At 36.5% G+C, this 17,305-nt stretch overlaps 1 protein-coding gene across 1 annotated transcript in view; it reads left to right on the forward strand.

Moving 5' to 3' along the window:
* The window catches only part of LOC150078253 (exonuclease 3'-5' domain-containing protein 2-like), a 163,514-nt gene that overhangs the window by 89,931 nt on the left and 56,278 nt on the right, over positions 1 to 17,305 (forward strand). Inside the window, exons 6-7 of the mRNA XM_090384514.1 lie at positions 4,286 to 4,486; positions 10,377 to 10,542. Coding sequence (XP_090240640.1) covers positions 4,286 to 4,486; positions 10,377 to 10,542 — 367 coding nt within the window. The remainder of the gene's footprint in view (positions 1 to 4,285; positions 4,487 to 10,376; positions 10,543 to 17,305) is intronic.

Consider the following 17,305-nt stretch of genomic DNA (forward strand, 5'->3'; position numbering starts at 1 on the left):
ACAAATCCATGCTGTGACTGTTGTATAACTTCACTCCTCTCTAAGTGGTCCTGCATTACTTATTTAACCAGTGATTCTATTATTTTCTCTGGAATAGAAGTGAAACTTACAAGTCTGTAATTACCCACTTCGCTCTTTAACCTCCCTTTGGGAATTGAGGAAAGTTTTGACATCTCCACACCATAGGGACCTCACTTGAATCCAAGGGTACTCTAATAATTATTTCTGAAGCCTTTGCTCATGCTCTTAATATAATGGATGGACCTTGCCTGATACAGGTGCCTTATTCACTTTTAGTTTCAACAATTTCTTTTCTCTCAGTTATTACAAAATCATTTAGCTCCATGTTAGAATTTGATATACTTCTGGCATCACCACCCTTAAAAAATTCATCATGTATGAATGTAAATGCAAAATATCTATTCAGTTTGTCAGCATCCCGAGCAGGATCGTCAACAGTGATATAATTTATATTTAGTGGACCAATGCGCTTCATTCCTTTCTTTCAAACATTTATTTACATTTTTTTTTTGTTTGCATTTTTTGCTAGCAACTTCTCATTATCTTCTTAGCTTTCCTAACTCCTTTTGTGACTTGATTGCATACTAGTGTATATTTAGTATGCTTTCATATGTATTTCCTGATAACTTATATACACCCTGTGTGAACATTGCCTAGTAGCTTCTGCATTTAATTCCCTGACTGCTTCATATTTAGAAATTGCTGAACAATCTCAGTTGGATTCACTGAATAGAATTTAAAAACTGTGAGACCTTGTAGTCACCTTTAGAAAAGCAAAAACCACTCCCTTCCCTTTACCCTTGACAATAGTTATGTCTTAAGCAAATTCCACATCATTACACTGATCTTTGCTCTTAATGGTTCTTCTATCTACAAATTCCTAATGCATGAAGAGTTGCTGTGGATAATCAGATTGAGAGAATTTCTTTTTCTTGTTGCCTCTCTAGTATATAGAAAAGAGTCATCCAGCAACTCCAGAAATTTTCTACTACCGTGTGAGTGACTAAATCTGCCATTTACAGTCAGTATCTGAAAAGGTAAAATCCCCGTTATAAGACATTTTGAATTACTGGCTCACTCCATATGAGCACTTTATACGGATCACAGTCATTTGGCATACATAACACACTCCTCTCATATTTCTTTCCCAGTACTTAAAAAAAATAATAATAAATAAAGGTAAACTGCAGCCATTATCAACCCACTGCAGGATGGAAGCCTCCTCAACAATTCATGTTGAGGGAAATGGACCATAATCTGCCACACTGGTTCAGTGCAGGTCGGCAGATTGACCGTATTTAGCAGTCAGGCTCAAACCCCGGTCTACTCAAAGAGAGTGTGCCACTGCACTCTGCTACAGAGGCCTTATGTCACACCAAACCGATTCAATATTGCACTGACTACCCATGTCAAATCATTTCATCAGATTTTGTGTGCTTCTTAATTAAGAGCATCTCTTCTCCCCCCTGCCCTGTATGTTTTTTCTGTATGCATTATGTGTACAGAAAAATAATTATACTACCCATTTCTAATTCTGTATCCATTATGTCTGATTGGCACCATGTCTCAGCTATTCCTACAATGTCTGTGTTTGATGACTTTACCAGTACTTCAAATTCACGAAATTTGCTTACTATACTCCTAGCATCATTGTACATTCAAGTATATATGTATCTGTTTTTACTATTAGTAATCCTAACACGCCCTTGTATTTGCTTGTTCTATGAGTACTCCTAGCAGGCTTTCTAATCCTGGACACCTTGCTTTCCAGACCTCTGTGTACCAATAGAAGCAGTGCAAGAATCACTTTCACTTCTGGCTGTGTCTGCTGTTAATCTATTAGCTTGTGTATCTCTTCTTGCTAGCAGTTTTCCAACCCACCTAATCCTGCCCTCAGTAACATCAGCAAATATTCTTGTAGTCCTTCTATTTAAGTGTATACAATCCCTGTTAAAACAATCTCTCTTGTTAACAAGCACAGACCGCACTAAGAAAAATTCTATCCCATGAGTCTTGCACATTCTTTCCAGGGCCAAATTGATTGACAAGGCTCTCATCAATAATCTTTCCTGTCATGTCTTTGAAGAATTACAGACACTTTAAAATTTAATCTTAACTTGGATGGTGCCCTGTATTTTTACAATATCATCTTTTGTGCCCTTAAAAGATGATTGTTGGTGTATGCTCAACTTTTGCCCCAGGAAGACATACCCTGGTCATATTCCGCCTATCCTTTTTACAAAATATATTTCCCTTTTTCCTGACAAATAGTCATCAACAGTGACTACTTCCTGTGGAACCAGTGCTTTCTGCTGTGGAAGATTTCGTTGTGTTGTGTGATGCATGAGTGTAGTCTTCAACATTGTGCTAGGTGGCTGAGTGCATGATGGGTCCCTCTTTTTAATTCCTTGAGGGCATCAACTTCGTTTCTCAAGCTCTCATATAAGCAGTCAGAATGCTGAATCAGCACTTAATTTATTTCTTCACACTCTCTGTGACAAAAATCCTCAGAGACATCCCCTTTGGCTGTATTGGTTCCCACTAGAGAACTCAGCAGAAAGACAACAGTTAGCACAATGATTGCAGCTCTGATTTACAAGACGATTTCCATTCCTACAACTTTGACCTTTTTGTTTTGCTGCTCTTGTTTTATGCACAATTCTAGTCTAAATTTAATTTAAGGTTATTGCACGAATTAAGGGATAAGAGTATAATAATACTGTGCTATTCCCAGATTATACTGTGAAGTACATACCATGCTGTTACATTTCCAAATATCATTACTGACTTTCGAACTGCTTAGCTAAATATAGGAATATGTTAACCTACATTATTAAGACTTTTGGACTAGTTATTTACTACAATCAATTTAAAATAGTGTAACTACTATTGTGTACTACATTGCAAGCTATTGGTTATGTTTTTTTTATGCCAAAATCATGATAACAAAGTTTCTATGATTATTACATTGTTACTTATTAAATCTTTAGCAAAATTCAAAAACAAGCAAATATACATGATCTGGACAATTTAGTATGTTAATTAAGTATAAAAAAAAAAAAAAAAATTCCAAAATCTTATCCATTTTTAGGAGCTCAATTTTCACTGTTGTTCACTATACCTTAAACCCAGTCTTGTGGTATGCTTGTGGCATATTTGTATGCTTACTATTCTTGCTGAGTGATGATGGTTATATATTAGGCTATGTTGGAAAGAGTATTTTTATTTTATTTTTTATAAAAACCCCAAACACGAGAGGTATTAGAACCTATAGTACTTAGTACTGTGCTTGAGTTGGAGGTTGAGAAGACGAAAGAAGATATTTGTTGACATTAGACTTGAACTTCTGTAGACTCTAATTTTCGGGAAATACGTATGAAGGAAGGTTGTTCCAGAAAACGGCAGTTGAATGAATAAACGAGGAAGATGAAAAGTTGGTTCAGTGAGTTTGAAGTTGGACAGTAAATGGATTTGGCTGGTGGTGGTGGCACGTGTTTGGACTGTTTTGAAAGAGAGAGTGGGAATTATAGAAGCCAATTCAGAAGAACAGTGCCCATGGAAGTATCCGTAGAAAAGGCATGCAGCAGAAGCAGTACGTCTATGAGACAGCGAGTGGAGAGACTCTGTTAGAGAGGAGTCATTAAATTAACCTAACTGCCATCTTTTGAATGGAATCTAGAAGCCTGAGAGGTTTTGGGGGCACTGGCCCAGATGTGAGAACAGTATTCCATGGTAGGGCAGATTTGTGTATGTTTTTCCAACATATCCATATATTAATAAAAGTGTATTTTATTAACTTTTTATAGTTTTATTAGTTTATATATGGAGATAGCATTACTACAGTAATTCAGAACTGCATTTTACTTTTGAATTAGCTTTTGGCTTTGACAGTGATTTTCAGTCTGTATCATCTTTTTTAAAGGAGTTCTTTTTTAAAGGAGAACGGAATGGAGTTCTGAAGAAATTTTGGGTTTGAAAAAGGGTATAAAGGTTGAAAAGTGCTGACATATGAAATCAAAATATACAGTTAAGATCTAAAACCTTATATATGAAGTTCAAAAATATAAAATGATTAATAAAAGATGTGTATATCATATGAACAGCGTTAGACTTATTATGATGATAAATTTTTCATTACTAATGATCTTTAATATGATGACCAAGAGATAAAAACTTAAATATTTCATTCTTTTAGTAGCTCTTGCTTTTAATATTACTCTTATGTATGACTGTTATGGATTTCTCATTTCTAAAAAATTTTTAGTTAAAATATGCTGCTGAAGATGCATTTATAGCGGCTCAGATATTTGAGGAATTGGTAAAACATCATCTAACTAAAAGAAGATGGTTTTGGTCTTATTTTAAGTATCCCACACAAGATGAGATTGTGAAAGAAGCCAGAAGACTGTGTAATGGTAGAATTGATGTACAGTTTAAAGCCTGTTCTTCTCATTCATCTCCAAAGGTATATTGTTTAGTTTCACATTAGTTAAGTTGATATCCACGAAATTGATTAGAACTGAATGGAAAATGGAAATGTTTCATTATAATATTAATTTTATTCATAAATTTAATCTTCCTGTTACTTGCTCAAAGATAAATAACCAGTTGTGGTACATTTCATACTATATTTAATAGTAAAGGTCACAGGGTTATATTTCATCATAGGCATTGACATAATTTAAAAACCTGTATGAATCTGTATATTCATTTTCCATCTTAGGGTTGGTTTGGCCCATTCAGTGACAAAGTCATCAATGTTTAGGTTTATACTCCCATTAGAGAAGCTGAATTATTATCAACAGATCAACCTATATTGCTAATATTTTTATTATTATTATTAGCTTTATGGTGCAGCATAAGCCTGAGGCTTATGCTGCACCAGCCAAAAAAAAATTCCCGAGTTACCCTGAGAGAGAGAGAGAGAGAGAGAGAGAGAGAGAGAGAGAGAGAGAGAGTCAAAAGGAAATCACCAAGAAAGAGAAGAATGACGATATCCAGCTCAGGACCCTGGGTGTGCCAAGCCCATACTCACCAGATGTGAGCCCCTGGGAGTGATTTTGTTTGTAGAAATAACATCACAGAAAGTGAATCCATAATTTATCTAAGAGAGAGAGAGAGAGAGAGAGAGAGAGAGAGAGTCAAAAGGAAATCACCAAGAAAGAGAAGAATGACGATATCCAGCTCAGGACCCTGGGTGTGCCAAGCCCATACTCACCAGATGTGAGCCCCTGGGAGTGATTTTGTTTGTAGAAATAACATCACAGAAAGTGAATCCATAATTTATCTAAAACTCAGCATTATTGTGACAGCTGTTTCAAGACTTCTTTGTTGTAAGTCTGAAAATTAATCAATAACTGGCCTCAGTTAGTCAGTATATGTTGATCTGTTTTAGACAAATAGTAGGTTCACTTATTCGTGATGCTGTTTATATGAAATGATATTATCTATTTAGGTCAACCTTTGAATAATGCTTTTTGATCTAATGTGAGCATAAGCTAAAGTTGTAGTGGCCAAAAGTGAACCTATGTTGTTATAAGGATCAGTGCATCCTCAAGACAAAAATGAAACATAAGAGATGTGTACAATTTCAAATTATTTCAATGACAGCATTGAATTATAACCCCTATAACCGTTACTGTTTTGCTCATTAGGGATGGTTTGGCCAGTATCAGGGGTTAAAGAAGCATATAACCTTTTTTGGATTTCATTGGAAGTTTCTCTTTCATATTGAATCTAAGTAAGCTTGTCTGCCCACATAAACTCAATGTTATTCACAGATTGCATATGTTCACTAATAGAGGTCACTGGTCATTTGATGAGAGACTGGCAAACCTTGAAAGAGCAGTCAGAATGGTATCCTGAGTTTTAGACAAATACTGGTTGATGCTCTTGGTGATGCCATTTGTACAAACAAATATTAGTAATTAGGGTAAACTTAAATATCAGTGTTTTCACTGTTCTTCAATGAACAGTGTTGTCAGGTAAGTACAGAGTGAGGCAGGGAAACAGGCAATTTTAAAAACTCGGTAATTAAATAAAGAATTGGTATTTGTCAAATTACAAATATGCCATCTTAAAGTACATGCCATGCCATTTGTTTTTTTGCAGGTGATATTTAGCATTAGCATTAGTAGAGGCATATGATGCAAGAAAGCAAGCTTATGCAGCATCAGCCAAAAAAAAAAAAAAAAAAAAACTTCGACTTCATCCCTCCGTTCATTCGAAATACCTGTCCAGCTGAGCCTTAAATTTATTTAGGCTATCAACTTCCACAACAAGGGATAGAAGTCTGTTCCACCAACCAACCAACTACCTGCTGTCTAAAGGCAAATTTCCACACATCTATCCTACATCTGTCTTTCCTCAATTTGAATTTATGCCCTCTCAGGTGATTATTCTGAGCAAGAGGCAGAATCCCATCAGCATTCAGCATGCTCAAACCATTCAGGCCTTTATACACCTCTATCAGATCACCTCGCCAGTGCCTAGTCTCCAGACACTGTAATTTGCAAAACTTAAGCCTTTCTTCATAAGAGCAACCCTTTGTTCCATTCACTAATCTTGTTGCCCTTCTCTGTACTCGTTCCAGCATCTCTATATCCTTCTTGAAATGAAGCCTCCAGACCTGTATACAGTATGTAATTACTCACATCCCCTTTGATCCCTCTTACGAATTGGGGATACATTTGCACATCTCCAGTCCATGGGGACCTTCCCTGAGTCCAAGGATGCTCTCATAATTATGGCTAAGGGTTTGCTTTTCTTTTGCTGCCTTCTTTAATATAGCTGGATAGATCCCATTCACCTGGGATGAATGAGATCTTAAGCATATACTCTTATGCTTAACTTCAACAATTTCCTCTCCACTTTACTCTCAGTTATTACAAAATCATTTAGCCCCCTGTTGAAGTTTGATAAGCTTCTGGCCTCCACTTCCCCCAGAATTCCTCATGTATGAATGTAGATGCAAAATACTTATTCAATTTGTCAGCTACCTGAGCAGAATCATCAACAGTCGAATCACAGATATCAAGTGGAACAGTCTGATTCATCCTCTTCCTTCTAGAGTTTACATATGTAAAGATGCCTTTGCTGTTTTACTTTACATCCTTTGCCGAAGATTTCTAGTAATCCGCCTTCGCTTGACTAATGTCCTTTATGACTTGATTACAGACTATCTTATATCTGCCATAAGCTACTGTGTCACCTGATAATTTGTGTGTCCCATGCATTTTTCTTCATTGCTGATTTTGTTATTAGTTCATCTGCCTTGAACAGTATATTGGTAACATCATCAATAGAAAATCTCTGAGACCACTGTAGTCACTGTTATGAAAGCAAAAAGCCTTTCCTTTACCCCTGATGGTAGGTTATTTTTAAGTAAACCCCACATCAGTACACTGTGATCACTGCCACCTAGTTGATTTCTTTATCTGAAGTTTCTTAATGCATGAATAATCACTGCTGATAATTAGATCAAGAGTATTACTTAAGGTCACCCCTCCATATTTTTCTATATTTTCCTTTTTATATATATTAATAGTATTGTAAATTTCAAAATGTATTTTAAATTTTTTTTTAATGTTTAAAGTTTCTCTTTGTAGAAAAATGCAGTCCAAAGGTGACCAGAGGAGTTTAAATCTTTATTTTGTTTTATAGCATCCAATATACCAATGTCAGTAAACAATGGGCAATTCATTTATTTTAGTGTACAGATTTTTCAAAATACATATACCAGTGGTCATGTTTTTAAATGAGCAAAATAGTTTGAAAAGCTCAAACTAGTAAAATAATACGTTAATAAAATTGTAAAAATAATAGTAAATAAATAATAGTTAAGATAAAATGACTTCATGAAAGATGTTTTGTAGTGTCTAAGATTTTTTCTTACCCTAGTTCTGGAATTCTTTATAACAGTTAGAATTGTACATATATTCATTTTGCTAATCCTCTCAGAGCCTTATAAACCTCAGGCACCTCACCTCTGAGGTGCCTGGTTGCAAGCACTGAAGTCCACATATACAGTCTTTCCTTATGGTTTCCATTTTGCTGATTTAACCTGTGAGTTTCCCATTTTTGGTCTCTTTCAAGAGCTCAATGTCTTTTTTCAGGTGAGATCTCCATACTTGAACACATTATTCCAAATGTGGTGTTACAATTGACTTATATGGTGAGATTATGACCACCCTATCACTACAGGATAATATTCGATAAATCGTAGATATGACCCTATGGGCTTTCCTAGCTGCCTGTTTATACTCTTCAGAAAACTTCATATCTGCCTGTATTGTAACTTCCAGATCCCTTTCCTCCTCTGCTGTTTTTAATTCAATCCCACCAATTTATTTGTGGGTTGCTATTCCCCAAGCATAAGGCTTTACATTTAGCAGCATTAAAACACATCTGCCACCTCTCTGACCACCTTTGAAGTCTCTTCAAGTCATCCTGAAGTAGTGCTACTTGGCACCGATCATTAACAACTATGTCAATCTTTACATCACCTGCAAAGTTTGTCATCATGACTTCTATCCCTTCATCAATGTCATTTATGAAATTGAGAAACAACAGTGGTCCAAGAACTGATCCTTGTGGGACCCCACTCCTGAAATTACGCAGTCTTGAAGAACATCCATTAATCACAACCCTCTGTCTTCTGCTCTGCAGCCACCCATAAATCCATCTTAGAATCTTACCAGTAATCTCTGTTCAAGTTTATACAGTAACCTCTCATGAGGGACCAAGTCACATGTTTTGCTAAAATCCAAATAAACTATGTCGAAATTGTTCCCTAAATCCAGCTCATGAGTATCTGTGTCAAAATACTAAGTTAGTTAAGCATGATTTTCCCTTAACAAAGCTATGTCAGTGTGTGTCCTTCAGAATGCCAAATCTATCTAAATATCTCTGGATTGCACTCTTAATCATTGCCTCTAAGATTTTTCCTACCACTGAAGTCAGACTAACCGGTCTGTAGTTACCAACTTCACTCTTAGAACCGCTTTTATGTATTGGTGATATATTGGTAAATGTATCACCAATACATAAATTAGTCATGTCTTACGACATGACTAATTTCATATAGCTTAGCCTCTTCTTAGTATGGAGAGTCTTTCGTCAGTAAAGACTGATGCAAAGTTCGATCATCTGCAAAATCAGTTGGGTTATCTAAGACTTTCCCACACCCAGTGCACAAGGGTCTGATCAGATTAGCTTTCTTCTTTGTTATATTCACATACCTGAAAAGTTCCTTGTCCCCATTCTTTGCTGTCTTAGCCAATGCTTTCTTATATGCAGCCTTGGCTACTCTGGACCTTATTTGTGGTACTATTACAGATCAGCTTATTAACTTGTACCTGTTGCAGGCTTCAGTACTTTTCATTGCTCTATAACTGTCCCATGCTATCTGTTTCTGTCTATTTCACCAGCCAGCTCCGCATTCATCCATTTCAGCATCCTCCTCCTGCAATATTTTCTTAATGGTAAGCATGAACACATGCATACCTTTAAGAAGGCTTCTGTGATTTTTTTTCTCTAAAAGTATTCCATAATTCAAATGTATGTGCCATCCCTCAGCAATCCATCCAATTCACAGATGCCATATAGTTTTAAACTGTCAAAGTCCTCTCTCCTGACACCAAACCTTTACCCTTTAACTATTGCAACATCTCTCTTCATCTTCCAACTGGCAATTGCATGATTACTTCCTGACAATTGTTCCTGTACTTTAAGCCCTGTGATACCATCTGATTCATTAGTAATGATGAGGTCAAGAATATTCTCACCACTAGTATTTTCTCTAACATGCTGGTACAAATAATAATCATTAAATTAATATTGAAATCAATCAAAGATACCGTATTTTTTTATGCTAATATCTACTTTTTTCCCCTGAAAACAAAGGGCTTAAAATGGCCACAAGTCTCTTTACTCTGAAGATTTCTCCTAATACCAAATACATAAATTAATGATGCATTCCTGGAAGTCAGTAGCATCACTGAAATTGAAAACATAGCTCTTAAAGCACCTGAAATATCAGTAATGATTTTACTGAAAAAAAGCATCTTTTTCCTTTTAATCTCTTTGCTGGTGTATTCCATCACTACGAAAACCACAGCTAATTAAGAAAATGGGAAAAGGTACTTCAAATTTCCTTAAGTTAGTGCCTTCCTTATTTAGTCGCCTAACTTACGTAATAGTTAAGCAGCAGTCCAGTAGCACACGCATTGTAAACGACTACAATTAAAATCTACGTGACCAGAGAATACAGTAATGTTCTAATTTAAAGTGACTTTTATAATGTGCTTACCTTTTTATATCAAATGTATTATATTACTATTGTTTTGTATTTCCAGGCTCAACTTCATAATGTATCTGGTCATAAATGTCATTTCACTCGTGCTTACACCAGTCGAAAGAAGCCATTGTACCATAACTGTTACATTTTAGCACCAGACAATGAGTTGCTCTGCACTTGTGATGTAAAAAAAGCTCGGTGGTATCTAGAAAAAAATCTGGGAGGTAGAGTTTGTTTTACTGTGTTTTTTTTTTTTTGTTTTTTGTTTTCTTTCTTTCTTTAGATTACACTGAACAACAAATTTTGCATCATATCTTGTTACGGGCTTGAAAGTAAGTTTACTTTATAGATTTTGGGGTGCTAAACCCGGAAATCAAACACCGGACCGTTTTGCCTTTCGCTTGTATTCAGCTTTGGGAGCATCCGTTTTCACCACCCAACAATAATCGGCTAACATTGTGGCACTCAATTTGCTTTTGTATCTTTGTTCCATCGCTGTGATGTCTTGATGGACCTTATTAGCATCTCAGAAGAAGAAATTAAAAATGAGCTGGAAGATCAAGGTGTCATAGCCGTGAGAAAGATTAAAATTACTAGAGATGGTATACTTACTCCAACCAGAAATCTGATACTAACCTTTAACACTCCCAAACTACCTACAATGGTAAAGGCCGGATATCTAAATTGTAACATCAGACTGTACATTCCGAATCCTCTCTGCTGCTTTAAATGCCAAAAGTATGGTCATTCACAAATGGCATGCTGTGGAGTTGCTATCTGTTCCGACTGTGGATCTCAAGATCACACCAATCACTGTCCAACCGAGCAACCAAAGTGGCCAAACTGTAAGGGGGACCATTCCGCCTATTCTAAGGACTGTGAATATTGGAAAAGAGAAAAGCAGATTCAATGATATAAAGTAGAACACTCTGTCACATACCAAGAAGCTAACTGAACTTTACTCCCGACTATCTTAAACAGACATTCCTATGCACAAGTCATAAAGAATCGGCATAAGACCCAAATAGATTTCATGATTCCTCCAAAGAAGTCTATTTCAGACTGGGCACAAGCTCTACTTATAACATCCCAGCCAAAACAAAAAGAGAAACTCACAAACACACCACTATCTGTACCTCCCAATGCAAAACACTCGGAAACAAAAGCCACAGAAAAACATATCACAAGCCAGAAGCCAACGGAACACATGGATACAGAAGCGACCAATCAAGCAGAGGAATCATTACTAGAGATTTTTGCAGAAGAAGATATGGATACCGGTAAACCATATTTTCCAAAGGAAAAACCTAAGTTTGAAAAGCTTAAAGCAACGTCTAAGAAACAGTCTGACACATTCTCCAAAACCAAATACTGAGGACTATAATCCAATGGAACTGCAGAGGATTCCGCACTAATGTACATGATATATATGATCTGATTGCACAGCATACCTCGCTGTGTCTTTGCCTGCAAGAAACATATCTCAGACCTCAAGACTCTCCCAGAGTAAAGAACTATATCATATATCATAAAGACAGAGTAACAGGCGGCACGACCCATGGTTGGTGTGGCAATTTTGGTAAATTCACACATTTCTTCCACTAAACATAACCCTTGAAGCAGTTGCAGTACGCATAGTCATTAAATCTCTCATAACTATTATAACAATTTATGTTCCCCCAAACCAAGAATTACAAGAACAAGACTTAGAAGATATACTAACTCAGTTACCTCCACCCTTCTGTATACTGGGAGACCTCAACGGACACATCCCTTTGTTGGGTAACACAGCTATAGACCAGAGAGGAAAACATTGAAAAATGGATAGAACAGAATGACTTAACCGTATTGAATGACGGCACACATACATACACGCGTCCTCCATTGGGAAACAGCACAGCTATCGATCTATCAATATGCTCTCCAACATTATTTCCAATACTTGATTGGTCTGTATACAGAGATCCTCTCAGCAGCGATCACTATCCGATAATCATTACCATGACATTAGAAACCACATGTCAGTCACCTAGAAATCCCAGATGGAAAGTAAATGAAGCGGATTGGGAAATGTATAAATCTATTGCAAAATTAGACGCAGATATTATCAAGCAAAAACCATTAGATTCAGCAGTACAGTATGAAACAAATAAACTAATCCAAGCTGCTGAGCAGACTATTCCAAAAACATCATGACACTTTCCAACACATCCAAAATTCATGGTGGAATGAAGAATGTTTACAAGCTAAAAGAGAAAGAAATAAAACCTGGAATAATTTCCGAAGATGTCCCACTACAGAGAACCTTGTATTATTCAAAAAGGCGCGAGCCAGATATGTTAGAAGATCCAGTAGGAAGGCATCCTGGATAAAATTTGCATCCACTTTAACAAGTTCCACACTATCTCAAACCGTCTGGAATAAAATCAGCAAAATGAAGGCGCCTCTGTAGCCAGGTGGGCAGGAGCAGCAGTGCATAGCACACGCTTCTTGATTAGACCGGGGTTCGAGCCCGTGACTACCAAATACAGAGAATGCGGAAAGGTCATGGAATGACCACCGCTATACCCAGAGCAATATGGCCTTAGTTGCTAATGCTCCTAAAAACCAAATAATTACAATATCACCAGCAAAATGAATGGCAGATACCAGATTAATCCACCTCCAATCCTAAACTGGAATGGACAAATCACCACACAGCCTTCAGAAATAGCCAATGTACTGGCTGAAACCTTTGCAAAAACATCAGCAACCATATCATATACTCCTAGTTTTCAAATATACAAGGCAAGAATAGAAAAACACAAACTGAATTTTTCCACAAGAAATGATGTTACAACCTTCCGTTAACTTTTCATGGATTAAAAACAGCTCTGTCGCAGACAAAGCAAAGCGCTGTAGGACCAGACCAAATTCACTACATGATGATAAAGGAACTTGACCACCAATCCCAAATGGCGTTACTTGAACTGTATAACAAAATCTTCCAAACAAACCAGTTTCCAGATAGTTGGCATCATGCAATAATTCTAGTTTTCCCAAAATGGGGAAAGGATCTCTCTAACCCACGCAACTACCGTCCAATTGCTTTAATAAGTTGCCTAGATAAAGTTATGGAAAAAATTATCAATTCTCGTTTAACTTGGTATTTAAACAGAAATAACCTTCTCGATCCAGCACCGCATGGTTTCAGAAAAAATCGTTCAAACTCTAGATTTAATTATCAAATTAGAAAACAGTGTACAGAATGCCTTCATCTGAAAGGAACATCACGTCATGATCTGTTTTGATATAGAAAAGGCTTACGATACGGCATGGCATTATGGAATTCTCCAAAACCTATACCTCCTTGGTTTACGTAGACATCTTCCTAAATATATCCAAAATTTCTTGCAACACAGGACATTCCAAGTTACGCTGCAGACAACCCTGTTAAAGATTTTCAACCAAGAAGAAGGCGTGCCTCAGGGGTCTGTGCTTAGCACTACCTATTTTGCTATTAAAATAAATACAATAACCGAGCACATTCCAAGAATCGTTGATGCAGCTTTATACGTTGACAATTTCAGCATTTCCTATCACTCTCAGAATATGCGAAGTATAGAATGGCAGCTACAAGGAACAATAAACAAAATAAGCAAATGGGCTCAAACAAATGGCTTCCGGATTTCCACACAAAAAAACTGTGTATACACTTCTGTAGAAAACGAAATGAAACCTAATCCTGAGTTGAAACTTGACGGACATATTATTCCAGTAATACCAAGCATAAGATTCTTAGTACTTCTCTTGGATAAGAAAGTAACGTTCCTTGATCACATTAAACAACTCAGACTTTCTTGCTTAAAGAAATTAAACATTCTCAGAGTTCTTTCCGCAACAACTTGGGGAGCAGATCGATATACACTTTTCAAACTTTATCGATCTATAGTTCATTCCAAACTAGATTATGGAGCAGCTGTTTATGACTCAGCAAAACCAAGTGCATTGAGATGGTTAGACCCCATACACCACAATGCACTCCGTATAGCACTTGGACCTTTCCGAACTTCACCTATACAAAGCCTTTATGTAGAAGCACATGAACCTTCATTACAATTTAGACGACAGAACTTGTTATTACACTATGCCGTCAAGATAATCTATCAGTGATCATCCAAATAGAGACTTTTTGTTTTCATATAACTGGGAAAATGTATACAAAGCCCATCAATGGATGAATTGACCTGCTAACCTCCGTCTGAAAGATTTACTACTAAGCTGAGAGCTTGATTATGACAACATAGCTACTGCAATTGCACAGACCATTCCACCATGGTGCATACTTCAACCCATATATGATATGTATTTTCAAACCTGGGGGAAAACACTCTATCAAGAACAAACTGCCAGCAGTATATGCAGCATACAAAGAACAATATCCACATCACACTCTCATATATACAGATGGGTCTAAATCAGAGATTTGTGTAGGAGTTGCAATTCATTTTGAGGATCGTACCTTCATCCAACAACTCCCAAAAGAATGCAGTATTTTTACTGCTGAATTACAAGCCATTTCGATGGCCGTAACCAAATCAAACATAAACAGATATCAAACAGCATAATTTTCACGGACTCTGTTAGCTCTGTTACTGCCTTGCAGAATGCAAATACCAAAAGACACCCAATCCTACCTACATGTCTAATTTTCAGTATCAAAGCTATTACAAAGAAATTGCAATTATCAGATTATGCTGGATCCTAGGCCACACAGGAATAACTGGAAACGAAAGAGCAGACAAAGCAGCAAAAGAAGCTTCCACCTCTGATTATGCCTTTTACACAATACCATATACAGATTACAAGTCCTTAATCGACCAAAGCAGTAAACAACAATGGCAACAACACTGGCTAGATCAGACTAACAACAAACTTCTAATTAAAGAAGCACTTCGACCGTGGCCTACTAGCTTCCGATCGAATAGACAGGAAGAAGTGACCCTTGCTTGATTGCGAATCGGGCATGCGCATATGACTCACTCTTACCAACTCAGAGGTGAAGACTCCCCTCAATGCCAAAACTGTCAAGTTCCACTCACTGTAATCACTTCATGGTGAACTGTCCAAAATTTCATAGAGAATGACTGAAAGCCTTTCAAACAATAATGAATGCACAAAACAACTTAATTCTTAAAACAATTTTAGATAACCGGCCAAATATTACTGACATATTCTACTTCTTAAGTTAACTTGATACTTCCAAAACATATAAAATTAATAGTATACCATTTATAGAGAAGCTACATGATTATAAAGCAGAATCTTGGCTTTATTCTAAACCATAAAAGTGAAAAATGCTGATATACAAAACTCTCTTGCCTAGGCTAGGTGCATTATAGCCCAAGCTGCTCTTGCGCCAATAGCTTATAAACAACAACAACAACAGCAGCAGATGGTATATTTGGGGTACAGTACTATCCACTTTGTCTTCATTGTCATCCCTTTTCTAATAGGAGGCACCATACAGAAGTAACAGTCTGTGATGTGATTTGTTGCTCCCTCCATATCATGGGCACTGTGAAAGGCATAAAATGAAATGTCCCTTTCTATTCACCCACACATTGAGTTTTGATGAACAGGTATTGCAACATATGTGTGGAGCCCAGTTTTTGTCCTGGTCGCCTACTTTACACCCCAAAGTACACAAAATACTTAGGGGTGTAAAGTAGGCGACCTTTTTTTTTACTGCTCGAATTAAGGGATGCTTTCTTGAAGTTAACATGACTTCTCCACATATGTAACAAAAGTCATCTGGACTATTCATAGAATTACGGGATATATTAATCTTGCATGACACAAATACTGCACAAAAAGTAGAAATCTCACAGAGAACAACCATTAACTGAGAATAAATCACCCTGTACCTAGCCATATTCGAGGATTACTGCAACAGTTGAAGATGCATTTGAGGTGACAACTTATCACGTGATGCAGAGCGAGGTTGATAGTTGCTGATCGTATGATAAGAGTTTGATGGTACTGAAACTGTGGTGTTGCTATGCGCTTTGCCAAGATCCGTAGTTGATAATGTAGAGTAACTGTCTAATATGAGATCCCAACTGTAATTCAAAAACAAGAGCCAATTGACAAATTTTAATGTGATTTTTGTGTTCAGCAGCATGAAATTAGTCAGATTGGGTATTGTAGTTTTAAATGTTTTTCACCAACGTTATGTAAAAATAACGAAAACAAAAACTGGAATCTTGATAACTATGTATTTTTAATAAATTATATTTGCCTGTACAGTCTGTCCTCGTATAGCACGATAGTTGTGTTCCTAGAAACCCTCGTGCAATATAAACAACAGGCCCTATGGGAAAAGTGGGGTTAGGTGCCGACCACCCAAAGATTGAACACACATTTGGAACCAAAACATTACCAAACACAATAAATAATCGGGTAATTTTAAGATTAAAATAGGTAATAAAAATAATATAATATTATAATAAAGTATTTTTAGTATTTTTTAATACTAAAAAAGTATTTTTTACGAATAAAATACGTATTTTATTCGTAAAAAATTTATTATATTAAATAAAATAGTCGTAATAAAATACTTATGTATTTTATTACGACTATTACGTAATAAAATATTGCTAATGCTTTTGCTTCTATCGTAAGCAAACTTGTTTTTTGTTTGATTTTCTATCCAAACAGATAGAAAATCGAAAAACAGATAGAAAAGACAGCCGTTCCATCTCTTCCAATTCTTGTGTCTTAATCTAATGGATTTTAATTACACTTTGAGTTGTTCCCGCTATGAAAGTTGTTTTTATTTTCTCTGCATTCTTTGTAATTCTCGGCGTTGCCTCATCTAGGTCTGTAGCACGTGCAATATCACATGGTCTTTCATTTCGCTCAAAGCGTTTCACAATTTCATATTTTTTCTCTATCGACAGAGGCGGACTGGCCATAAGCCTTATCCGGGAAATCCCAGTGGGCCGG

This window comes from Mastigoproctus giganteus, chromosome 11 (genome assembly GCF_048544385.1).
Source record: "Mastigoproctus giganteus isolate SK-2022 chromosome 11, ASM4854438v1, whole genome shotgun sequence".
NCBI classification, from domain to species: domain Eukaryota; kingdom Metazoa; phylum Arthropoda; class Arachnida; order Uropygi; family Thelyphonidae; genus Mastigoproctus; species Mastigoproctus giganteus.